Source organism: Ranitomeya variabilis, chromosome 5 (genome assembly GCF_051348905.1).
Source record: "Ranitomeya variabilis isolate aRanVar5 chromosome 5, aRanVar5.hap1, whole genome shotgun sequence".
In the NCBI taxonomy this organism is placed as follows: domain Eukaryota; kingdom Metazoa; phylum Chordata; class Amphibia; order Anura; family Dendrobatidae; genus Ranitomeya; species Ranitomeya variabilis.
The window spans coordinates 340,482,392-340,510,361 of NC_135236.1; the positions used below are offsets into that span (position 1 = coordinate 340,482,392).

Consider the following 27,970-nt stretch of genomic DNA (forward strand, 5'->3'; position numbering starts at 1 on the left):
AACAATTGGTGCTCTGTCATTTCTATCAAATTAACATCTTCATTATGTTTCTTCTCATTTTGAAAATAAATAAAACCCATGTAAGTATTAATATGAATGAAAGCCAATCTATCAAAGTACTGTAGGTGTGGATATTAAAGTATAATGTGATAGAAAACAGTTACATACATTTTCACTTTCATTTGCCTCTGATAATGCGTTATTTGCTCCTTCCTGTGCTTTATCAGCCATAATCCTGTTTTTTAGCATTTTTTCCTGCAGTTCTGCAATTCTTGACTCCAGTTGTGAGTGCATATCTTTTATAGATTTTAACTTGCTGTCAACTTTATCTGCTCTTGCTTGAACCTAGATAAACATGAAAAATAGTTAATATTAAAAATATATTATTAAAAATGATTAACCACATAGCAATGATATTTACTCTATCTTACGTTTCTATATGGATAGTGTTTATTATTCTTTACTTTTTTGCCCATGCAAGTATCCTCATTAGAGAGAAAGAGGACAGGAACATTAGTGCCATCTATTGGGTGCAGCAATCTTAAAAGTCAATATCGACTGTTTAAAGGGAATCTGTCAGTAAGATGAACCCTCCTAAGCTTTCTATATGGGCATGCTGGTCATAGGAAGTTGAATAAAATGATACCTTGATATCTGATGTCTTATTTCCAGAGAAATCCATGTTTTTAAAAGTGTAAATGAGCTGTTAAGAAGTGGGCAGGGTACAAATCTGCATGAGAATCTGCCTCCAGAGTTTTATTCGTCTCAGCAAAGTTTGGGTTTTAGTCACGGGTTGGCACCTGCATGGTTTCATTCACCACTCTGCGTGTACAGAGCGGCAACTGTAACCATGTCTCAGCACTAACTGACAGCCGGCTCTAGTATTGAGCTGGCTTTCAGTCAGTGCTGGGGGTACATGGTTACATATACACAGAGCGGTAACTGAACCCATGCTAGCACCACCCCTATGACTGAATTCCAGATGCAGCCTGGAGGAATAAAGCTCTTTTTCATAAAAGCAGGGCTTTTAGTGCAGGCGCTAGGCAGGTTCAGAATGCTATTAACCTGCAGATGAACCCTATATCTGCCGGTTAATAGTGTTTTTTCACTTGACAGGTCCCTGTTAAAGAACTTCATCCAAGCAAGTTGTTGATATCAAATTACAAGCCACGATGTCTTCTCTGTCATGTTTTACACACACATAATATACTGGGAAGCACAATACACAGTATAGTCATTTAACATTTATTATTGCATGCATGGAATTGCCAAAATAATTTAGTGCAAAGTTGTGCCCTTAGCCACAAAGTACCTACTGGTTGTGGAACAAAGGTGTGAGCTAAGGACTGAGTTAAGGCAATACTTTAACAAGACTTAGTATCACCTGTCTGGGGCTGGCCTTTTTAAAGCACCACACCAGCATTTTCTATTGCAGAGCCGGAGTGGTGCTACTAATTTAAAGTTCCTGCAATTATTCTTATACTTATCTGTCATCGTCTTCATCTTTTATCCGCATCGCTCTCATCGGTCTCCATCCAGTTGTGACCCGCTGGGTTCACTCAAGTGTTTGCTGCATGAGTCGGAGGTCACTTTTTACTGCAAGTCTATCAGAACCTTCTTCTGGCTCTCATAGACTTGAATTGAGAGTATGTGACCTTTAACTGACTTCCAGTCAGTCAAAAGTTGCTGTCACAAAATGACCGTTCGGGACAAGAGCGGTGCTGGGAAGAGGTAAGGATGGAGAGTGGGGAGTATAATACTAGGTGCAGAGACCTTAGATTACTAGCACCACTTGCTTTAAGGTGCTTTAAGAAAACATCAGCTAGAGCATGAGAACTTTCCCACTGCACTCCTGCTGATGTCAGAGAGGTGAACGGAGTTCATTGGGTATGAACTCCTCTCAACTTTCTCATGTCACCGCAAGGTACTGAGCTGTGCTAGCAGCTAGCTAGCACACGCAGCTCAGTGTCTCTGCCGGATGGCACGCTGAACGCTCGCATTATGCCAATGTTCAGTTTGCCAAGTACATGTAGCAGAGCTAGACTTGTCAAGGGACAAATGGAGTACTATTTTCTCTTCAGAGGGTGGGGTGTTTTTATTGACAATATGACTATGGAGTTAGGAATGGGGTGTCTTATAAATGCCTCTCCGTTACTAACCCCTGTGCTTGATGTCAGCTACCAATACAAAGCTGATATCAACCCCAATACTATTACTCCACTTGACAACGCACCAGGGCAAGTGGGAAGAGCAAGGCTAAACACCAAAATTGGTGCATCCTATCAATAGGGTGGCTGAGAGATGAAGTTTTTAGTCTGGGAGGGGGCCAATATCCATGGCCCCTTACTTGGCTATTAATATCAGCTTGCAGATCTCTGGTTAGCTTTTGCTGGTTGGTTATTAATTATAGGTGGACCCTATGTTATTTTTTGGGGGGGATCCTCCATTTTAATAACCAGTAAAGGTTAAGTATACACCTGTGAGCTGATATTAATAAAGCTCCATTTGTATTATCCCCTCCCCTAGCTATAAACATCAGTCTGCTTTCCCTCTCCTGGTTAATAAAATTTCCGGTGATCCCACATAATTGTTTCCAGATATTTATTTAGTTATCAATTAAATACATGCACAGTAAGTATACATCATTTACATCTTTATATGTATTATATATACAGTATATATATATATATATATATATATATATATATATATATATATATATATATATATATATATATATATATATATATATATATATATATATATATATATATATATATATATACACAGCTCTGGCAAAAATTAAGAGACCGCCACATCTAAACCCTGTCATGGGCAGCCCAATCTCCAGACCTGAACCCCATTGAAAACTTCTGGAATGTAATCAGGAGGATGATGGATATTCATAAGCCATCAAACAAAGAAGTGCTTAGTTTTTTGTACCAGGAGTGGCATAAGGTCACCCAAAAGCAGTGTGAAAGACTGGTTGAAAGCATGCCAAGACACATGAAAGCTGTGATTAAAAATCATGCTTATTCCACAAAATATTGATTTCTGAACTCTTCCTGAGATAAAACATTAGTATTGTTGTTTCTAAATGATTATGAACTTATTTTCTTTGCATTCTTTGATGTCTGAAAGCACCAGGTTTTTTGACCATTTTTCTTTGTCAGAAAAAAAATACAACATTTATTGCTTGGAAATTCGAAGGCATGTTCTCAAAAGTTTATAGATTAAAAGAACAATTTACATTGTACCCAAAAATATACCTATTAAGAGAAAAATCAGCCAAACTGAACATTTTGCAGTGGTCTCTTAATTTTTGCCAGAGCTGTATACATACTCTACCGTTCAAAAGTTTAGGGTCACCCAGACAATTTTGCGATTTCCATGATAACTCATACTTTTATTAATCAAATGAGTTGCCAAATGAATTGAAAATCTAGTCCAGACATTGCCAAGGTTCGAAAAAAGGTTTTTATTTGAAATAATAATTTTCTCCTTCAAACTTTGCTTTCGTCAAAGAATGTTTCCTTTGCACCAATTACAGAATTGCAGGCCTTTGGCATTCTAGCAGTTCATTTGCACCAGAAGCAGTGTGAAAGACTGGTGGAAAGCATGCCAAGATGCATGAAACCTGTGATTAAAAATCATGGTTATGCCACAAAATATTGATTTCTGAACTCTTTCTGTCTTAAAACATTAGTATTGTTGTTTCTAAATGATTATGCACTTGTTTTCTTTGCAGTGAAAGCACTGTTTTTTTTTTATTTGGACCTTTTCTCCTTTTCAGAAAAAAACCCCCAAATTTATTGCTTGGAAATTCGGAGACATGTTGCCAGAAGTTTATAGAATAAATGAACAATTTACATGTTACTCAAAAATAAATCAGAAAAACTGAACATTTTGCAGTGGTCTCTTAATTTTTGCCAGATATATACTATATATAAACAAAGAGTGAAAAATTTAAAGGGGTCTGAATATTCTTCGTACCCACTGTATATATAAATATATATTCTATTTATTCTATCGCGTCTTGCCGCGATTTTACATAAGAAATGTCTGGTTTTCAAAGGAGATGGGTGTGTAAAAATTAGACAGCATATGCGTGGTCCGAGTGCCGTGTGATTTTTTTTCTTGCTTCCATTGACTTCAATTGGCAATCACCATCCCAAATTTGCATCCACTAGGCAGTCCGACCTCAATCCAATTTGAGCTGATAAAAAATTGCAGATGAGCACTGAATCACTGACTAACATTGGTCCGAATACAAACCGATTTTTAATTTAAATGCTTTTGTCCAATTTAATTGCAAGTGGAAGCGAGCCCTAACAATCTAGAACCTGGAGGCGGAGGTGCAAGAGGAGCAGGAAGTGGAGGTGGATGTGGTGGAGTATGTGTAAGAGGCAGGGGATGTGGTATCCAACACTTTTTGAACCAGGAGGTGGAGGTCCTAGTGGAGGAGGAGGTGAGGTAGAAGAGGCAGGGGAGGAGGTATCAAACACTCTTTTTTTATAGGGAATTGTCTTAAAAGAACATAGAATAAAAAAATAATCTAGAACTAGGAGGATGATTTCCAAGTAGAGGAGGAGGTTGAGTAGGTGGACGGGGTGGAGATAGCAGTGTAGGTGGAAGAGGCGGAGGAGGAGGAAGCCAACACTGGTTTTTTTTTTTATTTTTTTTTTATTTTTTATTTATTTTTTTAATTTGGGGAGGCCCAAAAATTGAATGGGAGTGGTATAGTTGTCTAGTCAGTCAAAGGTACGGACAAGTTCTGAGGGATCTACGCCTGGTTCATCTCAATGAATGTTAGCCTCCCCATGTTGGCTGTCGACAGGCGGATGCATCTGTCTAATCACACCAATTTGGGGACCCAGAAGTTTAATGGGGCAGACCCATCAGTTAGTACATGGAGATGTGTGGACATGTACTCTTCGACCATATTGTTGTAACGCTGCCTCCTGTTAATAGTGACCATATCAGATGGTGGTGCTGGATGTTGTGGTGTGCTGAGAAAATCTTGCCACAATTTGACCATGCTAACCCTGCCTTCTGAGGTGGTGGCTGTACCTCAGCTGAGTTGGCGACTTCCTCCTCTTCTGCCTTGTTCTTTCACTGAGTTCCAACTGTCAGGAGGGAACGCCGTCAGTAGTGCTTCTACCAGCGTGCACTTGTATTCATGCATTTTGTGATCCCAATTCAGTGATGCAAGCAATGATGGTACTTAATGCTATCACGGTCCGTGATCCGTATCCGCTACCTCTTATACCTGACCTTTTTATTCAAATTGTTTAGGCAAAATGGTTCTCTAAAATGGACCTCAGGGGGGCGTACAATCTCATCCGCATTAAGGAGGGTGATGAGTGGAAGACTGCGTTCAATACGCCAGAAGAACACTATGAGAATCTAGTGATGCCTTTTGGGTTGACGAACGCGCCCGCTGTCTTCCAGCACTTTATTAATGACATCTTTAGTCACCTTGTAGGCAGGTTTGTTGTTATCTACCTGGATGACATTCTTGTGTACTCACCTGACCTTGAGTGTCACACCAGCAACATGTCAGACAAGTCCTACAGATACTTCGTGACAATAAATTGTATGTCAAACCTGAAAAGTGCATGTTCTCGGTTGAGGAGATCCCTTTCCTTGGATATGTATTATCTGCCACCGGTTTTCACATGTATCCGGCCAAAGTCCGGGCGGTATTGGAATGGGATCGTCCTGAGGATTTGAAGGCCTTACAAAGGTTTTGGGGTTTTGCCAATTACTACCGTAAATTCATAAAGAACTTTTCAGTAGTAGCTAAACCGCTTACTGATATGACTAAAAAGGGGACAGACTTCTCCAAGTGGTCCAGTCCTGCCAGGGAGGCATTTGACACTTTGAAAGGGTGTTTTGCTTCTGCGCCGATTCTTATTCAGCCTGATGTCACTCAGCCATTCATTGTGGAGGTGGATGCATCCGAGGTGGGAGTGGGGGCTGTATTATCGCAAGGTGCGTCTCCTGGTAAATGGCAACCATACACTTACTTTTCTAAAAAACTGTCACCAGCTGAGAGAAACTATGATATTGGTAATAGGGAACTCTTAGCTATCAAATGGGCATTTGAGGAGTGGCGTCATTTCTTGGAAGGAGCGGTGTTGTGAATTCTATTTTTGGGCTCCCTCTAGTGGTCACAAGCGGTACTGTGTAGTGTTGTCTTTCTGCAGGTTGGCTGCATCAGCTGGTTCGTTATCCTTGGTTGGTTTCCTATTTAGCTCACCTGGAGACTCAGTTCCTTGCCTGCTATCAATGTATTCAGTGCTCTTCAGATTCCTTGTGTCTACCTTGCTCCCAGTCTCTCCAAGACAAGCTAAGTTTTTGTTTGATCATTTTTTGATTATCAGTGTTCATTATGTTTTTAGTCCAGCTCACTAAAATGTGATTTCCTTGCTTGCTGGTTGCTCTAGGGGACTGAGTTTCTCCCCCCACACCGTTAGTTGGTGTGGGGGTTCTTGAAATCTCAGAGTGGATATTTTGTAAGGGTTTTTTACTGACCGCATAGATTCCCTTTTCTATTTTCTGCTATCTAGTATTAGTGGGCCTCATTTGCTGAATCTGCTTTCACCCCTGTGTATGTGCCTTCCTCTTACCTCACCGTTATTATCTGTTGGGGGCTTCTATATCTTTGGGGATTATTTCTCTGGAGGCAAGAGAGGTCTTTTCGTTCTCTCTAGGGGCAGTTAGTTCCTCAGGCTGGCTCGAGACGTCTAGGATTTTTAGGCACGTTCACCGGCTACTTCTAGTGTGTTTGGATAGGTTCAGATTTGCGGTCAGTCCAGTTTGCCACCTCCCTAGAGCTTGTCCTATGTTTGTTACTTAGCTGGAGTAATTTGTGATCCTCAACCACTAAGGATCATAACAGAGCGGTTCACCCTGTGATGGTGATCACTGACCATAAGAATCTGGTTTACTTGGAGTCGGCAAAACATCTTACACCTCGTCAGGCAAGATGGGCTTTGTTCTTTACCAGATTTAACTTTTTGTTGCTTTTAGGCCGGGAAGCAAAAATGTTAAGGCAGATGCTTTGTCCCATTGCTTTCCTCGGGGAGGCGATAAGTGCAAACTGGTACCTATACTACAAAAAGGGGTAGTGATGGCGTCCATATGCTCCAATCTTGAAAGAGAGGTTGCGGACGCTCAGGGGGACACCCCTGCTACCTGTCCTCTTGGTAAACTGTTTGTACCAGTCAATCTCCATCTTAGAATCCTCAGTGAACATCATGATACAGTGCTGGCTGGGATTAAGGCTACCGCGGATCTACTTACTCAGCGTTTTTGGTTGCCAGGTGCTTATAAGGATGTTCAGGAGTATGTCGCCACCTGCAATATCTGTGCGCGTTCTAAGACTTCACATACTCGTCCGTCAGGGGCTCTCCTACCTTTGGAGATTCCCAGCAGACCTTGGACTCATTTGTCGGTCGATTTTATTACGGATCTACCTATGTCTGCAGGGAACACTGTAATCCTGGTGGTGGTGGACAGGTTCAGTAAAATGTCTCATTTTATTGCTTTGCCAGCTTTGCCTATTGCCAAAACTCTGGCGCAAATCTTCGTCAGGGAAATAATAAGACTGCATGGGATTCCTACGGATATTATTTCTGATCGGGGGTGCAGTTTATCTCCAAATTCTGGAGGGCGTTTTGCACCCGTCTGGGGATCCATTTGTCTTTTTCTTCAGCGTTTCACCCACAGTCTAACGGGCAGACTGAATGGGTTAATCAGAATTTAAAGACATATCTTAGATGTTTTGTATCTGAGAATCAGGAGGACTGGGTGACCTACTTACCGTTGGCTGAATTTGCAGTTAATAATTGCTGTCAGGAATCAACTGGTAAGTCCCCATTTTTGGGGCATATGGGTTTCATCTGCAGTTTAGTTCGTTCAATGGTGATCGCTCTTCTGGTTTACCGGAGGAGGAACGGTTCTCTTCTTCTATTTCTACGATTTGGCAGGGGGGGATTAATAATTTGCAAAAAATGGGCTCCAAATATAAGAGTGTGGCTGATCGGAGCCGTTTGGTGGGTCCGGACCTGAGTGTTGGTGACTTGGTTTGGCTGTCCTCAAGGAACATTAAGCTAAAGGTTCCATCTTGGAAATTGGGTCCCAGGTTTATTGGTCCCTATAAGATCCTAGCCGTCGTCAATCCGGTAGCATTCCGCCTTGCTCTGCCACCTACTTTTAAAATCCACAATGTGTTTCACCGTTCTCTTCTCAAGAAGTAAGTGGCATCTGCAGGATCTTCACCTCTGCCACCTTCTCATGTCATTGTCGATAGTAATCTAGAGTTCCAGATAGCAAAGGTCTTAGATTCTCGTCTTGTTCGTCGGTCACTTCAATACATGGTGCATTGGAAGGGGTATGGTCCTGAGGAGAGGATGTGGGTTCCAGCTTCCGACGTTCATGCGACCAGACTGGTTCAGGCCTTTCATGCGGCCCACCCAGATAAACCAGGTCCTGAGGTTCCGGAGGTCCCTCATAGAAGGGGGGGTACTGTCACGGAGTTACCGCGACAGAGCAGTACCAGAAGACCACGGCGTCTGATGGCTTCTGCTTCATCGCTGAGAAGCACTTCTCCTGTGTTTTGTTTTTCTTTCAGCAGGACAGGGGTTAATAGGTCATGTGAAAATTCCTGCTTTCAGCTGTGCTCGGTTAGCCACTCCTCTCTCCTATAAAAGCTAGGCCTTCTGGTCAGAGCTTTGTCTGAGATAGCACTAGCTTGATAGACCTGGTGTCAGGACTCTGAACATTTTTTACCTTTTGTGCATTACTGCTCTTTTCCAACATGGCGTCTTTGGTCTCATGTGCACTTGTCTTCCTGCTATAAAACTCCACCCCAGCCTTCAGTCTGTGCTAGATTATTCTGCTTTGCATCCAGCTTCTGATTACTCCCTGGCCTTGCACCTGCACCTGCTTCTGTGAACCTGTGTTGGAGATCCTGCCACTCTGCTCTGAGTTCCTGCTGCATACACCAGTGTTCAGTAATCCTCCTTCATCTGCTGCTCGTGTTACTTCCATCTGCATTTGCTGGACATGTAAGCTGTTTCTGCTCTGCAAAACCTGAAACTATTAACCAGGCCTCCCTGGTTGAGCTAAGATATGATTTGAACTGCCTAATAGCATATCTATCTGTGTCTGGACTAAGTCAAGGATCTATTCGTGTCAAGTTTCCTCAAGAATAACTGTGCTTCATAGACTTTCTGTTTGTTTGCATCTACCTCTGAAGTTTCCTATTGACTGCTAAGCAGCGTTTATTATTTGCACCAAGTGTTGTGGACTTGAGTTTCTCTCTGCACCTGCTTGAATCACCGTGTGATAATATAAACTTTACCATTTATAAAACTGTGTCCTGTTGTCTTGTTACACACAAAGAGTCTCCTGAATTATCCCCTATAATTATTACACCTGGAGTAGTGAGGAGCTGGTGTTTGGAGAGCTGGAGGAATTTATTGTGCTACAGTTGTATGGTTTGTACGCTTGGAAAATTCCTTATCCTTACCTGCCTTATTTACTCTCCCCGTCCTTCCCCGTCCTTCACACCCTGGTGGATACCTCTGTTATTTGTGAGAGCATATTTTGTGTGAGTGGAGTTTTCTTTTTACCCTGTTTGTCGGGTTGGTGTACTGTTGTACACGGTAGCGCCTCTCTTCCCCGGGTGGGGAGGGGGACAGATGCAGGGCAGCTGTCAGGAGACAGGGCAAGGGAGGAGGCCCCAGCATCCTCACCATCTGAGGTATCCCGGGGAACAGGGCAAGTTAGGGCGCCCCCTAGAGCTAGGGCCAGGAAAGGTGCCCCTGGTCCCAGTTTACTCGCCAGTCCATTCGTGACAAAGGCTTTTTGGCACAGTACTCCCACAGACACGGCTGCACAGTACACACACAGAGACTTTTTTGCAGAGTGCGCACACTCAGAACCCAACACTGTCACTCGCTTCAGCTGCATCCTGTCCCTACACTAATCAGAGTGGAATGGAGGTGGCATTTATACAGGCTGGGTCACGTGGGGCACCTGCCAATCTCAGCCATGCCAATACTTGACATAGCTGTGATGGCTACAGAAGTGCCCACACTGCAGCCTTTCTACAAACTTTATTTGGCACCAAACTTGAACCGTAAACCAGACTTCCAGTAAAAAGTCAGTGTTTGGTGTTCTGTACTAGAGACCAGGTGTCCGTTACGAACCCTGAACTTTACATTTCGGGTTCATTCATCCCCGATAACAGGCAACTAGTGTTGAGTGATACCTTCCGATATCGGAAAATATTGGATCGGACTGGATCGGACCGATACCCAAAAAATATCGGATATCGCCGATTCCGATACAGAAACCAATGCAAGTCAATGGGACACAAATATGAGAATGAAAATAAACCCTTTATTTCCTTGCACATCCAGTTCGGACATCTGTGATGTCACTGCTCTATAGGACCTCCAGTGACACACTGACAGGAGACAATGGCTCCTACAGTGTATCACTGAGAGGTTACTGTAGTTCACTGGTATCACTTTATGGCAATTGCTGCATGGGAACTTTCTCACACAGCAGTGGCAAAAGTGAGACTAGGGACTATTTTTTACAGTGGCGGAGGAATACAGTGCGAAAGGATACCTCCCTCCCGTCATTGTATTCCTGGAGCACCTAGAGAGCGGTCGCATCAGCTGATGCTGCTGCTCTCCACGGGAGATCGTCGTGGGACACTCGTGGATTTCTGCGGATCAGGGAGTATATTGTTTGTTTGTTATTTTAATATTTTTTACAGGTGACACTGGCTTCTGGGATCAAAGTGACAAGTGATGGTGAGTATGTACTCTGTTATATGTACTGTATGTCTATATGTATGTAATGTATGAATGTATTGTAGGTAGTATGTATGTAGTATGTATGTTGTATGTTTGTAGTATGTATGTTGTATGTTTGTAGTATGTATGTTGTATGCATGTGGTATGTATGTTGCATGTGGCATGTGTGTTGTATGTATGTATGTGTGTTGTATGTATGTATGTGTGTTGTATGTGTGTTGCACAACACATTAGCCGGATGATGGGACTACTACACAAAGACCCCCGAGAGGCCTGCACAGACCCCCGGCAGGCCCACACAGACCCCCTGCAGCCCGCACAGACCTCCGGCAGGCCCGCACAGACCCCCGACGGTCCCGCACAGAGCCCGCCCGCACACACAGACACGCAGGCTCTGCCCACGCACCGCCCACACTCCATTATAGTGCATCATGACATCATTTCAGCAGCCAATCACAGCCATGCCATTAGTTAACATGCCTAACATGCCTAACAGAATGTGCCCACGCTTCCTAGGATCCTCATTGGCTGAATAAAATCAAACTGGCTTATTGCATTATGGGAACTTCCGATTCCGGTATTCGATATTCTAAAAGTATCGGAACTCAGTATCAGAATTCCGATACAGCGAATATCGGTCGATACCCGATATTTCAGTATCGGAATTCTCAACACTACAGGCAACAGAAAAATAATCAGTCTGTGTCTGGCAATTATTTTATTAAAGGGAATGATAGACTTTTTTGGACTCATAATTTCTTTTGTTTCAGGAAATAATACATATACATTAGTCACAAAGGTCGGATTACAACCCTATCTTTTGCATTAAAGTATTTAATGGGCATGTGCAAAGGTCATTATGAAGGGAGGAGGAGCAGGGTCATCAATCACAATCACGAGACATCGTGATTGTCAGATCCTGTGTTATCTGTGATAACATGGAACCTGGTTGAAGCTTCCTCCTGAATGGATGGGTTTAAAAAAGACCCAGTGGCCCATGTGAAGATTGCAAGATTTCTATTTTTTTTTTAACAAAGATTACAATATGGAAAAAAAACCTTACATATTACCAACTTTAAAAAAAATCCCACAAAATAATAGGTCATCTTCTGTTGAACGTTATCATTTAAATAAAAAGAGCAGCCACAGAATGGTGATAGATATTTTACAAGGGACATTTCCTGGTTTCAAATTGCTTGTGCAAAGAAACGCTTTATTATGCAAAGGTTTCATATAAATCAATAGTATAAAGGTTGATTCAAACAATTATCTCAATTTTAGTTTAGAATTTCAACATTTTCACAAATTGGATGAATGCTCCTAAACATTGAAATTGCAACAGCAAAAGGAAAGGTTGTGGAATTATGGAATTCACAGAATCGATGGTACATTTGGACAAAGTGTCTCAAGAGCCATTTTGCAACATGACAGACCACAAGTTGCTTGTGCTACTGTGAGCAGCCTGTGGGGTCTACACCTTCTACCATGGCATGCAGCGTCACCTCTTATCACTTCTCTATCTTGTCTCCTATCGAGAGCATCAATGCCATTATTGGTCAGCAATTGCAAAGGAGCTGCCAGCCGCGGATCTTGATTTGCATGTCCAAATGCATTCAGCATTGCAGAATATTCGTCATTCAACCATTAATAACCTCATTAATTGCATACAAGGCATGTAAGGTAAATATGTACTTCTGCATGTGACGTTCATACTTGATGCTGAATAAAAGGAGATCTTTTAAAAATTTTGTTTCCATTTTTAATCATTTGCATATCATTAACGGATCCATTAATCATGTTATTTCCATAATTTCATGACTTCCATTTTTTGTTGCAATTTCTGTGTTGAGGACTGTATATTAAAATGCATAATCCTGTATTTATTTTCCTATACCTGAGAAAGTTTGTCCCTGATATCTTGGATATCCTTATTCACATTTTTTAGTAAAGTATTTGTTGTCTTCTGAGCATTTTCAGCTTGTTTTAAATTATTTCGAACTTCATCTCCATTTGGTAGATTTTCTACTGCTTTTCTAAATGAAAAGAAAGCAAAATACAATGTAGTATAAAAGTAGAATAAAGCACATTATAATTCACTTGTAAATCCAAAAAATAATCATAAATGGACATTAATATACATACTGTATATATATGTGATACAGGTATAAGGGCGACGTAAGGGGGGATCGTGTACCTACGTATTTTGGTGTAATATGACACCCTTACCAATTACATCATGGACACCTTTTTATAACTAAACTTTACATTCAAAGACACTGATTTTTATTAACAAAGTGAATTGTACATATAATGTATCCCTAAAATGCATTAAAGCAGTCTATCAGTTTTGCAGGAATTGATGCAGCATTAATTTATTTTTATCAGACTTTTTGGCTTATGAAGTTTTCAGACAATCTACACTCTGTAGAGAAATTATGTGTATTTGAATATGGATATTTATTTTCCATAAACTTCTATGGGGTGCAATATTAAATTCCCACAACACTGTCTATTTCGTCCAGCAGGGTGAGAAGATGGCAGCTGAGATGAATAAAAGTCAATTCAAGTGAAATGTCATAGAATATTACAGTCTCCTGGATGTGCTGGAGTACCTTCAGGACTAAAAGAAATAGTGATAAGAGTGATGCATACACAGTCTTGCAGTAGCTGTATGTATAGTGTTTCTATCCAACTTTAGCTAAAGTAGGTCTTAAAGCAAAAGTCTCATTAAAAAATGACCTTTTGTTTGACCCTATACTAACATAGAATATACAGTACAAATATAGTCTGTATCAGATGCTGGTGTAGGATGTAATCTCAGTAATTAAAGGGGTTATCCCAGCGTCGGACTGGATCACCTTGGGCCAACCAGAGAAAATCATTTTTGGGGCCCACTATGTAGCTGCATAGAAATAAATACAAGACCACCAATTGTGCAGTACAACACGCTAATATCAGGGTATAATATAAGGTAGTACACGTCTTAATTATGTAGCAGGGGTTGGGGTAGCCCCCTCATAGGGTACAATGTATTCCCCTCACAGAGTATAATGCTGCCCCCTATAGAATATAATGTAGCCCCCCTATATAATATAATGCAACCAGCCTCAGAGTGTAATGCAGCCCCCCATAGGGTATAATGTAGTCCCCTTAGAGTATAGTGCAACCCCCTCATAAGGTATAATGCAGCCTCTTCATGGAATATAATGTATCCCCCTCATAGGGTATCATGCAGCTCACCCTCATAGGGCATCATACAGCTCCCCCCATAAGGTATCATGCAGCTCACCCTCCCCATAGGGTATCAGGCAGCTCACTCCCCCCATAGTACATCATGCAGCTCATTCCCCCCATAGGGCATCATGCAGCTCACCCCCTTGCCCCATAGGGCATCATGCAGCTCACCCCTACCTTACCCCATATGGCATCAAGCAGATCACCCCCCCTTGCCACATAGGGCATCATGCAGATCACCCCCCTTGCCCCATAGGGCATCATGCAGATCACCCCCCCTTTACCCATAGGGCATCATGCAATTCACCCCCCTTGCCCCCATAGGGCATCATACAGCTCACCCCCCTTGCCCCATAGGGCATCATGCAGCTCACCCCCCCTTGCCCCATAGGGCATCATGCAGATCACCCCCACATAGGGCATCATGCAGCTCACCCCCCTTGTCCCATAGGGCATCATGCAGCTCACCCCCCCCCCTTGCCCCACAGGGCATCATGCAGCTCATTCCCCCCATACAACCAGGACTCAATAATACAAAAACACAAAAAAGCACAATACTCACCTCTTCTCCTTGCTCCCACGCTGACTCCAGCAGCAGCTCTGCTCCGATGTCAGGAGCTGCGCTGCTGTCGGCCTGACACACAGCAGGTATGCGATGAAGTGATGTCATCGCGCACTCACTGTGTGTCTGCGGCGAGGGGAATCATGGGAGAGGGAGCGTCATCTGACGCTCTCTCCCCATTAACAACCGCTGGGGGCGGCGTTGGCGCCGGGACCCCTGGCTTGCAGCCCCTTAGCGGCCGTGTGAGCTGGGGGCCCCTGAGGGAGCGGGGGGTCCTGGTCTGTGGGCTCTGATAGCGGGCAGTGTTTAGCAGCAATTAGCTGCAAACGCTGCCCGCTATTATAGTGAAATGAATTCACTCCTCTCCATGCCCAGGGGGCGTGTGGAAGCATGAATATTCATTTCACTTTAGCAGCGGGAACAGGCTTAGGCTTCCTGTCACCCGTTGCTGCTCCGCTGGTACCGGGGGCCTGTATAGCAGCTGCGTGGTGTGCGCTATTAGCGACACCCTACTTGCTGGGGGCCCCTGGAGCAGCGGGGGCCCTAGGCAGCTGCTGGCACTGTCAGTCCGACCCTGGGTTATCCGACAGACAATGTATATCTTAATAGATCTTAGAACAATATTAAGTTCCACAATTGGATATGTTAATTTTTTTTTACTGTCCCGAGAAAGTTTCATAAATGTTCCCCTGCTGTGTGCTGTGTAATGGCTGTGAATGACTGTACAGGAACAATGTCTGATCATACCACAGCTCCAAAGCAGAGCAGGAAGCAAAAGAGTACACAGATACCACATCAGGGGGTCACATATAATTCTTTCTGTGAGGTAAAGTATATTCTTAACCCCTTACACTCTCTGACAGAAGTTATGTCGCTTATCCATGTTATGGAAATAAAAGCTTATAACCTGACGTTAAATTCATCCATTGGATGAATTTAACGTCAGGTTATAAGCTTTTATTTACATAACATGGATAAGCGACATAACTTCTATTCTTTTGAAAGCTAAAACCCCTAGGAAATGTGGTTTAGGTTAAGAAAATAAACTGGCATCAATGCAGAAATATTGATCAATTAATGGACACAGAATGGTCAGATTTTGGCAAGACAAAAGTTTTGTCGCCCATAGAAAATATTGTGATATTCAAACAAATAATTAACTTAAAATACAAATATATGTTGTATAACATTGCTGAATGAAGTTGTGGTGCTATTAGAGTCATATTTAATATTTTGTGTGACTTCCATGAGCTTGAAGGACTGCATCCATGTGGTTCAACAATGATTCATACAATTTATTAATGAAGTCATCAGGAATAGCAAAGAATCCAGTCTTACATGCCTCCCAGAGTTCATCTAGATTCTTTGGTTTTGTCTTCCTAGCTTCCTCTTTCATCCTACCCCAAACATGCTCAATGATGTTCATTGTTGTGAATTCTGTTCTCGAGCTCCCTCCTGTGGTTATGAATGGTACTTCGGCGAGTTCTGTTCATGGACTCCCTCTGGTGGCTGTGAGTGGAGCTGCTGGTTCTGAGGTTCCTTCCCCAGCTGATCTCGTTTAGGCCTTGGCTGGCTGCTCTATTTAACTCCACTCAGATCATTACTTGATGCCAGCTGTCAATGTCCTAGTACTGGTTCAGTTCTCTTGGATCTTTCAGATGACCTGTCTACTTCAGCAAAAGCTAAGTCCCTGCTAGCTTATTTGTTACCACTGTTTTTTGTCCAGCTTGCTATCATGATTTTGTCCTGTTAGCTGGAAGCTCTGGGATGCAGAGTGGCACCACCGCGCCGTGAGTCGGTGCGGTGGTTTCTTTTGCACACTCTGCGTGGTTTTTTGTTAGTTTTTTTATGCTGACCGCAAAGATACCTTTTCTATCCTCAGTCTGTTTAGTTAAGTCTGGCCTCCTATGCTGAAACCTATTTCATTCCTGTGTTTGTGACTTCCATCTTAACTCACAGTCAATATATGTGGGGGGCTGCCTATTTCTTTGGGGAATTTCTCTGAGGCAAGGTAGGCTGTATTTTCTATCTTTAGGGGTAGTTAGCTCTTAGGCTGTGAAGAGGCATCTAGGCAGAGTCAGGAACGCTCCACGGCTATTTCTAGTTGTTGTGATAGGATTAGGGGTTGCGGTCAGCAGAGCTCCCACTTCCCAGAGCTCGTCCTGTATTACTAGTTTGCTCGTCTGGTCATTTCTAGTGCTCCTAACCACCAGCTCAACATAACAGTTCATGTCTGGTGACTGGACTGGCCAGTCCTTGAGCACCATGATCTTTTTTGCCTGGAGGAACTTTGTTGTAGAGATGGATGTATGAGATGGAGCACATCCTGCTGCAGAATTTGACCCCTATTATGATTTAGAATATAAGAGGTAGCTAATACTTCTTGATATTTTAGGCTATTGATATTGCCTTCCCTCTTGCAAATGTTTCACACACCCCCATGCTGAATGTAACCCCAGACCATGATCTTTACACCACCAAATGTAACTGTTTTCTGGGTGTATTTTGGATCCATACGGGCTCCAGTAGGTCTCCTGCGGTATTTACGGTGGCTGAGGTGTAATTCTACTGAAGATTCATCAGAGAAATCCACCTTCTGCCACATTTCCAGCGTCCACCTGTTTAGCAGGGTGTGGGACTTTGCAAATGCCACACGGTTTTTTATTTGCCTTTTGTTTATTGCTGGCTTCTGGGCACTGATTCGACTATGGAGGCCATTTCGAGACAGAATCCTACAAACTGTTCTAGTTGACTCTGGGACTTGAGGTGACCAGGCCTGTTGGAGCTCTGCTGCAGTGGAAGAGGGGCTTGCTTTGGATTTTCTAACCAACAAACGCTCCTCCTGAGCAGTTGTCTTGTGGGGTCTGCCGGACATGGGCTTGTCAAACATATCTCCAGTCTCTTCAAATCTTTTTTTAATTCTTTGTGCGTGATGCTGAGGCACATTAGAGGTGCCAGCCACCTCTGCAGGGGATCTGGTCTTCAGCCTCTTGATAATCCAGGCTTTGGTCACAGGGTGGTTTTTTGGCATGTTGTCAGAGCTCAAGTTGCAGTTCAAGTGAGGGTCTGGGGTGCTGGGTTTCATTTTATACACACACACTAATTAATTGATCATTTACTGAGCACAGGTGAGGATGTAAACTAGGATTGGGTGCATTACATGACCAGGTGACAAAACTTTTGTCTTGCCAAAATCTGACCATTCTGTGTCCATTAACTGATCAATATTTCTGCATTGATGCCAATTTATTTTCTTAACCTAAACCACATTTTGGAGGGTTTCAGCTTTCAAAAGAATAATTTATACAACCAATGGATGAATTTAACATTTTAACGTCAGGTTATAAGCTTTTATTTAATAACATGGATAAGCGACATAACTTCAGTCAGGGAGTGTAGTGACAGAGCCAATTTGGTACTTAAAGACCAAGCCAATTTTTACAATTATGACCACTGTCACTTTATAAAGTTATAGCTCTGGAACACTTCAACGTATCCCACTGATTCTGAGATTGTTTTTCCGTGACTTATTGTACTTCATGTTAGTGGTAAAATTTCTTTGATATACACTACCGTTCAAAATTTTTGGGTCACCCAGACAATTTTGTGTTTTCCATGAAAACTCATACTTTTATTAGTCAAATGAGTTACCAAATGAATTGAAAATCTAGTCCAGACATTGACAAGGTTCGAAAAAAAAGATTTTAATTTGAGATAATAATTTTCTCCTTCAAACTTTGCTTTCATAAAAGAATGCTCCCTTTTCAGCAATTACAGCATTGCAGACCTTTGGCATTCTATTTAGTTAGCTGAGGTAATCTGGAGAAATTTCACCCCATGCTTCCACAAGCCCCTCCCACATCAAGTGGCTTGATGGGCACTTTTTGCATACCATACGGTCAAGCTGCTCCAACAACAGCTCAATGGGGTTGAGATCTGGTGACTGCGCTGGCCACTCCTTTACAAATAGAATACCAGCTGCCTGCTTCGTCCCTAAATAGTTCTTGCATAATTTGGAGGTGTGCTTTGGGTCATTGTCGTGTTGTAGGATGAAACTGGCTCCAATCAAGCGCTGTCCACAGGATATGGCATGGAGTTGCAAAATGGAGTGATAGCCTTCCTTATTCAAAATCCCTTTTACCTTGTTCAAATCTCCCACTTTACCAGCACCAAAGCAACCCCAGACCATCACATTACCTCCACCATGCTTGAGAGATGGCGTCAGGCACTCTTCCAGCATCTGCGTTTTACAAATGTTCTTCTGTGTGATCCAAACACCTCAAACTTGGATTCGTCTGTCCATAACACTTTTTTCCAATCTTCCTCTGTCCAATGTCTGTGTTCTTTTGCCCATATTAATCTTTTCCTTTTATTAGCAAGTCTCAGAAATGGCTTTTTCTTTGCCACTCTGCCCTGAAGGCCAGCATCCCAAAGTCGCCTCTTCGATGTAGACCAGTGTTCCCCAACTCCGGTCCTCAAGAGCCACCAACAGGTCTATGTGTTCAGGATTCCCTTAGTATTGCACAGGTGATGGAATTATCACCTGTGCAATACTAAGGAAATACTGAAAACATGACCTGTTGGTGGCTCTTGAGGACCGGAGTTGGGGAACACTGCTGTAGATGTTGACTCTGGCGTTTTGCATGTACTATTTAATGAAATTGCCAGTTGAGGACCTGTAAGGCGTCGATTTCTCAAACTACAGACTCTAATGTACTTGTCTTGTTGCTCAGTTGTGCAGCGGGGCCTCCCACTTCTCTTTCTACTCTGGTTAGAGCCTGTTTGTGCTCTCCTCTGAAGGGAGTAGTACACACCATTGTAGGAAATCTTCAGTTTCTTGGCAATTTCTTGCATGGAATAGCCTTCATTTCTAAGAACAAGAATAGACTGTCGAGTTTCACATGAAAATTTTTTTTTCTGGCCATTTTGGGAGTTTAATGGAACCAACAAATGTAATGCTCCAGGTTCTCAACTAGCTCAAAGGAAGGTCAGGTTTATAGCTTCTCTAATCAGCCAAACTGTTTTCAGCTGTGCTAACACACTTGCACAAGAGTTTTCAAGGGTATTCTAACCATCCATTAGCCTTCTAACACAGTTAGCAAACGCAAAGTACCATAAGAACACTGGAGTGATGGTTGTTGGAAATGGGCCTCTATACACCTATGAAGATATTGTATTACAAACCAGCCATTTGCAGCTAGAATAGTCATTTACCACATTAACATTGTATAGGGGTATTTCTGAATCATTTAATGTTAACATCATTGGAAAAAACTGCTTTTCTTTTAAAAATAAGGACATTTCTAAGTGACCCTAAACTTTTGCACGGCAGTGTAACTTGCATCTATTTATGGAAAAAATGGAAATTTGACAAAAATTTAGGCAATTTTGCAAATTTCAAAATTTAATTTTTGGACGCTTAAATCAGAGAGTGGTCCAGTGCCAGACTGACCATCTGGCAATTCTGGCAAATGATTCAATTAACAGCAAAGTCAGCCCTTTAAATCCTAGTAAAACTTAGCATTTATTAATACACCTAAAAATAAAAATATAATTCAAAATTGTATACATAAAGTGCTCATAATTAACAGTGCACTAGATAAAAAATGGCACAATCTCACCCAAATTGTTAGCTGGCCCTCAGATGCTGCTCCATATACCAAGAGACCAGATGATGGGGAGAAAGGACATCAAGACCAAATAAACGACATAGGGGGGGGGGAGTGGGGAACACGGGGGCCTCTCTTACCCTGTCGTGCCCTCTGCAGTCAACTCCCGCCCTTACAAGGGCAGTACCCAAGTGTGAGCCTATTTTTCAGTGCCCCTGGTCAGATATAGCCTCCCTGAACAAAAGTGTGTATCTTCCCTACGCGTTTCCCCACCCGTTTGGGGGGTTCATCAGGGGAAGTTTAACCGGGCTAAAGAAAACCGAACGAAGTCACCTGCAGTGGCAGGGTATGACCTCTCTGTATGCCGAGATACTGTGTATAAGAAAAAATGGTCTCCCACCTGTTCACTATTCACTGCCATTATATAGAGAGGGGAGATGGGTTGGAGGGTGGTGCTAATTTTTAGCGTCTGACATCACTTCCTCCTACTATTCCAAGAGAAAAAAAAAAAAAAAAAGTTAGTTCTTTTCTTTATATTTAGTCTTATGTTTTCCATATATTTATTTGATACCCCTTATTCTAACTTACTTCTCTCATACCTTCTAGCGTTCTCTTTATAATCCGTTTCTACACATTTTCATTTGCTACAGCTTGTGTAGATACCATAGCAGCCGTACCATGTGACCTAAGGTCCTGGTCAGCGCTAGTTTTCATTTTCTACAGCTTGTGTAGGTACCATAGCAACCGTACCATGTGACCTAAGGTCCTGGTCAGCGCTAGTTTTCATTTTCTACAGCTTATGTAGAAACCATAGCAACCGTACCATGTGACCTAAGGTCCTGGTCAGCGTTAGTTTACTATTACCCATGCGTTCTCAATAAGAAAATAGGAACCCGTCAGCTCATCTCGATTACCGAGCGTTATACATTCCCGACGGTTTCCTACATTATTTGCTAGGGTTTGCACTAGCGCTGCGACGTCCATACAGACCATGTGACTTCAGGTCCTGGTCGGTGCTATTTCGCTTATGCGCGTGCGTACTAGAGACAATATCAGACTATCCGGTCAGCTGATCACATATACTGACCGTGGTACGTTAGTTATTTGCTGCAAATTGTGCAGGCGCAATGACGACCTATATGCCATTTGACCTCAGGTCCTAGTAGGTACTCGTTTATTTGTATATTCTCAGATCATACCGAACACCCGGTCAGCTGATCACAGGTACTGACCCTGGTGTATTGCTGACGGGTGTACCCGGTGGATAATTACGGCGCTCCTGGTCACATGACCCTCAGATCTCAATGTACCACCCATAGATTATTACGCTTACAATGTCTCTGGATGTAATTTAGCATATTTCTGTACATCTCTATTGAACTAGGAGTATCAAACTAAATAAATCTATTTACTCTCAGAAACCAATTATTCCATTTCATATTACCCTTCATCCCCTTTACTATTAGGTATACTTTGTACAGTACTCCACTGTTAACGAAAAGCTACAATTTACATATATATCCATATATATCCAAATGTGTAGCGTCATCTAAGATTGATGCAAATTTTGGTGAATGAGGAGAAATGTAATTTTGAAATCTTAAATAGTAAACTTAAGGAACAAATAGACATCACTAAGAAGTTTAAAACAGAGGGGGATTTTGGTGTAAAAGAGGTAGCCCTACAAAATACAATTGAAAAATTTCAGTATCATCTTAAAGAAAGAAAGCATAAACAGTTCTGTAGAGATCTACAGGACTTTAAGGATAATAAGGTATATCAGTATATGGGAGCGAGACTAGAGAGGGAGAGGGAAACGGATATTTCATCAACAGATACCGAGTTATCAGATACAGACGGTAGACAGAGAAACAGCAGGGGGCGACAGAAAGGCAGACAAAGAGGGTACTCCGGGAAAGAGAGGTACACAGCATCTTCACCAAGAGGGGTTTTTTTAGACCGGGCATACCCCCTGAGGAATCGGAACAATTTTCCAAACAAGGAATAGATCTACAAATTATTAATTTATCCCAGAGACCCATTACAGAAATTGAAATGACAGTTCTCAGTAAAGGGCTATCTTTTGTGCCCACAACTGACATGGTAACCTTTGATGTCATTAAAGACGTGAACCTTTTTGTTAGAAAACTTAGATGGCACAAGTTTTTTAAGGATAAGGATCAGAAAATCTGTCGTGAGTATAACATCCCCCCTGAGCTGTTATCTGATGTACAGTGTCTAGCAGAACTTGATGAGGTGCCACCAATGTCATAAGGTTTGGGTCCATTTACCCCCCTTAAAAATCCAAGCACTAAAATGCCCCCGGGTGGAGGGGATGTATCGGCTATTGATGTCTTCCTTAATTTGGTGACGAAAGATATTAAAGAGATGAGAAAGGCACATGTACAACATAATCTTTCTAGAGAGCAGATGAAAGCCCTCCAAAATTTGGAACAAGATAACTCTATAGTAATTAAGCCCTCCGATAAGGGGGGCAATATTGTTATAATGGATATTGAACGGTATAAGGAAATGTGCCTCTCTCTTCTCCAGGATACCATGACATATGAAATCGTCAGGGGTGACCCTCTAACAAAAAGTATTGACACTCTTAAAAATTTGTTGTTTGGAGCAAAAGAGAATCAATTGATTAGTAAAGATGAACTGGCTTTTCTCTTACCCAGGTACCCGATCATGGCCACGTTTTATAGCCTTCCAAAAGTACACAAAGGGTATACCCCTCTAAAAGGGAGACCGATAGTCTCTGGTATAGGGAGTATTTGCAATAATTTGGGGATATATGTTGATCACATCCTAAAACCCTTTGTGACAGCGTTGCCTTCACATATCCGTGATACAACAGACCTGTTACAGAAATTGGAGGGTATCCCGATTGACCAAGAAACGTTTTTGGCTAGCATAGATGTGGAGATGTTATACTCCTCTATACCCCATGATCAGGGGATACAAGGAGTTAAACATTTCCTTGGATCTACAGGATGCCAGTTTATAAAACACAATCAATTTGTTTTGGAACTCCTAGATTTCTCTCTCAAAAACAATTTCTTCACCTTTGATGGAGACACCTACCACCAGCTCAGGGGCACTGCAATGGGTAATCCGACAGCACCAAGTTTTGCAAATTTGTTCCTGGGCTGATGGGAGGACACACTAGTCTTCTCAGAGGTTATGGAGGAATTCACCAGATTTGTGGATCTCTGGGTGAGATTCATAGACGACGTTTTTGTCTTGTGGAGTGGTACGAGGGACAGGTTTGAGGCATTCGTGGTAGCCCTTAATATCAACAGAATAGGCCTTCGGTTTACCTCAGTGATTGAGATGGACAGGTTACCCTTTTTAGATGTTTGTATCACCAAAGCACTTGATAAAGGTGTCCTCACAACGTCCATCTACCGTAAACCCACATCAACAAACTCCCTATTAAGATGGGAGAGTCATCATCCGGTTGCCCAAAAAAGAGGCATACCGAAGGGGCAATACCTGAGACTAAAACGTAACTGTTCAGAGAAAAGGGAATTCAAATTCTGGGCAGACGATCTAAGAGAGAGATTTCATAGGAGGGGTTACCCGGATGGGGTCCTGAGACAATCATTCCAATTTGCACAAACTCAATCAAGAGAAGCTTTGTTCAAACCTAAAATGAGAAATGAGGAGAATGTGGGGCCTATTCGTTTAATTACTACATTTGACAATGGGACATCGGCAGTACGGGATGTCCTGAGGAAACATTGGAATATTCTCCAAATGGATCAGGACCTGGTGAAAGTAATCGGAGCGACTCCCCAAATTACATACAAAAGGGGAAGATCCCTTAAGGATAGACTGGTACACAGTCACCTACAGAGACCTGAGACTAGAGGAACATGGCTCCCGGTAAAACCCACTGGGTGCTATAGGTGTGGGCAATGTGTGGCATGCGATTCCATACAAACTGGAAAATGTTTTGTGAACAATATCACTCAGGAGAGTTTCACAATTAGACAGTTCATCAACTGTAAAACAACAGGAATAATTTATAAGGCCTCATGTATCTGTGGAAAAGCATATGTGGGAAAAACAATCAGGGAATTCAGACGCAGAGTGGGAGAACATCTAGGGGACATACGTAATGAGAGAGACACGCCATTGGCAAAACATGTGAACAATTGCCACGGCGGAGATTGTGGAGTTATCAAGTTTATGGGTATTGACCAAGTGAGAATGCCCAAGAGAGGGGGGAATTATGACAGACTGATTTTACAGAGGGAGTGCCGCTGGATCTATCGGCTGGACACCCAGTGGCCCCAGGGACTAAATGAACAACTTAATTACAGCTGCTTTTTATAAGCAAGTCTCCCCCTCTGACTAATCATTAATGAGAGTGTCCCCACATTTGGCGATGCGGTGTTCGTACTATGATGGTAGCTAAACAGGGCCAAGAGAGGCAACCTTTATATAGATCTATTTATGATCTTAAATAATAAGCCTTGGCTGCATCAAGCAGCATACATAGGTGTGGATACTTTCACTGTTGTATTCTGTATCATAACGCTACACATTTGGATATATATGTAAATTGTAGCTTTTCGTTAACAGTGGAGTACTGTACAATGTATACCTAATAGTAAAGGGGATGAAGGGTAATATGAAATGGAATAATTGGTTTCTGAGAGTAAATAGATTTATTTAGTTTGATACTCCTAGTTCAATAGAGATGTACAGAAATATGCTAAATTACATCCAGAGACATTGTAAGCGTAATAATCTATGGGTGGTACATTGAGATCTGAGGGTCATGTGACCAGGAGCGCCGTAATTATCCACCGGGTACACCCGTCAGCAATACACCAGGGTCAGTACCTGTGATCAGCTGACCGGGTGTTCGGTATGATCTGAGAATATACAAATAAACGAGTACCTACTAGGACCTGAGGTCAAATGGCATATAGGTCGTCATTGCACCTGCACAATTTGCAGCAAATAACTAACGTACCACGGTCAGTATATGTGATCAGCTGACCGGATAGTCTGATATTGTCTCTAGTACGCACGCGCATAAGCGAAATAGCACCGACCAGGACCTGAAGTCACATGGTCTGTATGGACGTCGCAGCGCTAGTGCAAACCCTAGCAAATAATGTAGGAAACCGTCGGGAATGTATAACGCTCGGTAATCGAGATGAGCTGACGGGTTCCTATTTTCTTATTGAGAACGCATGGGTAATAGTAAACTAACGCTGACCAGGACCTTAGGTCACATGGTACGGTTGCTATGGTATCTACATAAGCTGTAGAAAATGAAAACTAGCGCTGACCAGGACCTTAGGTCACATGGTACGGTTGCTATGGTACCTACACAAGCTGTAGAAAATGAAAACTAGCGCTGACCAGGACCTTAGGTCACATGGTACGGCTGCTATGGTATCTACACAAGCTGTAGCAAATGAAAATGTGTAGAAACGGATTATAAAGAGAACGCTAGAAGGTATGAGAGAAGTAAGTTAGAATAAGGGGTATCAAATAAATATATGGAAAACATAAGACTAAATATAAAGAAAAGAACTAACTTTTTTTTTTTTTTTTTCTCTTGGAATAGTAGGAGGAAGTGATGTCAGACGCTAAAAATTAGCACCACCCTCCAACCCATCTCCCCTCTCTATATAATGGCAGTGAATAGTGAACAGGTGGGAGACCATTTTTTCTTATACACAGTATCTCGGCATACAGAGAGGTCATACCCTGCCACTGCAGGTGACTTCGTTCGGTTTTCTTTAGCCCGGTTAAACTTCCCCTGATGAACCCCCCAAACGGGTGGGGAAACGCGTAGGGAAGATACACACTTTTGTTCAGGGAGGCTATATCTGACCAGGGGCACAGAAAAATAGGCTCACACTTGGGTACTGCCCTTGTAAGGGTGGGAGTTGACTGCAGAGGGCACGACAGGGTAAGAGAGGCCCCCGTGTTCCCCACTCCCCCCCCCTATGTCGTTTATTTGGTCTTGATGTCCTTTCTCCCCATCATCTGGTCTCTGAGTTTGTATGTTCTCTCCGTGTTTGCGTGGGTTTCCTCCGGGCACTCCGGTTTCCTCCCACATTCTAAAAAAATGCTGAGAATTTAGATTGTGAGCCCCACAGGGGACAGTGATGATAATGTGTGTGCAAACTGTAAAGTGCTGCGTAATATGTTAGCGCTATATAAAAATAAAGATTATTATTATTTATTAAATGTCAGAAGGGCCTGTCTGGTTGTGGGTTGCCTTGTCTGCTATGTTAACATTATCAGCGTCCTCATGACGCCCATTCTGTTAACAGTTGTGGCGGAGGACAAAGTTGTTTCTTCATCACTTACCCAAACAGGCTTCTGTCTGCTGCCTACTAGAGTCCAGCACTACGCCAAGAACATTGGTGGTACAATGATGTCACTGCCTCGTACCACCAGAATCCACTGCGAGAATGAATAGAAGAGGAGACAGATGCTGCGGAGGATGAGGAATCTCGATTAGGTGAGTATATGGACTTTTATTGTTTTTGAGGGCTCTGGGGTACCATCACACTATATAGGGCTCTGTGAGTTGGACCATCAAAGTATTTAAGGGGCTGTGGGATGGACTACCATACTATATAGTGGACTGATGGGGGGCCATCATACTACATAGAGGGCTGTTGGAGGGACCATCATAATATATGGGGGATTATGAGGTGGACAGTCATACTATTTAGGGGGCCATGAGTTGAACTACCATACTATATGGGGTGCTGCTGGGGGTACTGCAGCACCCCAGAGTCCTGGTTGTTGCAGTGCTGTGGCTCCGCCACTACGGGGAGCTATGGTGCGTCTGATTGCACTAGGGAGTTTCTCTTATCAGGTACACTCACACCACACTTCACACTCCGGCCACCAGGGGGGGTGGTCCTATCTAGTAGGCCACTCCTCACAACTCTGGTAAAACTGGGGGTTGGACAGGAAGACAGCGAGAAGTAGCTGGGAAGAGCTAGTGAGAGGATCTGTCAGGGATGGGATCCTGGCAGACTCCTCAGAGCAGAACTAACCAGTAAACAACGGGAATACAGAAAAGGAGAAATACCAGAAGGGGTCTTGCTGTTAGACCGAGGCAACATCCTTCTGAGGCGCAAACAGTCGGTGGCCGGAACGCCGAGCAAGTAAGAGACTTTAAGTACATTGCAAACCACGGCAGGGCAGCTAACTACAGGTTGGCTGTCTCACTTAACACCTAAGCAGACAACGGAGGCAGCTGTGGGAGAGGGGCGACTCTAGGGTCCCGGAAGAACTCCAGGCCTACCCCGTCATACGGGTGCGTCCTACCATATCACCTGGAGGACGAAGAAGGAACAGTAGAGACAGAAAGAAACAGTTGTGAGGACTATCCCGGGAGCTCAGCAGGGAAGAACTACAACACACAGCGCTAGAAGGTAGATACTGATTCCCACCTGTAAAGAGAGCTCCTGATGTGTCGTTGGACCGGCCGGTCTCTGAAAACCCAGTTAACAGCGCTCTGGACTGAGGTCTCCCACATCTTCAGTAAAGAGATAAAGAGACTGCAACCTGGTGTCCTCGTTATTTACCGCGACCTGCACCCCACAACTGCACCGCTATACCACCGTTAACAGCACCTACTTCACCGGACGTCCCCCCACTGACGGACAGGGCCACGGACCGGGTCTAGCCACCGTGACAACCCCAGGACTGAGACCTAGAGGCCCGGCTCC

At 42.9% G+C, this 27,970-nt stretch overlaps 1 protein-coding gene across 3 annotated transcripts in view; it reads right to left on the bottom strand.

The window, feature by feature from the left end:
* The window catches only part of LAMB4 (laminin subunit beta 4), a 394,745-nt gene that overhangs the window by 70,995 nt on the left and 295,780 nt on the right, over positions 1 to 27,970 (bottom strand). For 2 of the 3 annotated variants that reach the window (XM_077264810.1, XM_077264809.1), the window contains exons 39-40: positions 12,733 to 12,871; positions 169 to 345 (exon numbers count right to left, since the gene is read on the bottom strand). In XM_077264810.1, coding sequence (XP_077120925.1) covers positions 169 to 345; positions 12,733 to 12,871 — 316 coding nt within the window. Of the gene's footprint in view, positions 1 to 168; positions 346 to 12,732; positions 12,872 to 27,970 lie in introns of those variants that run through there. The other variant, XM_077264812.1, reaches the window with a different exon arrangement.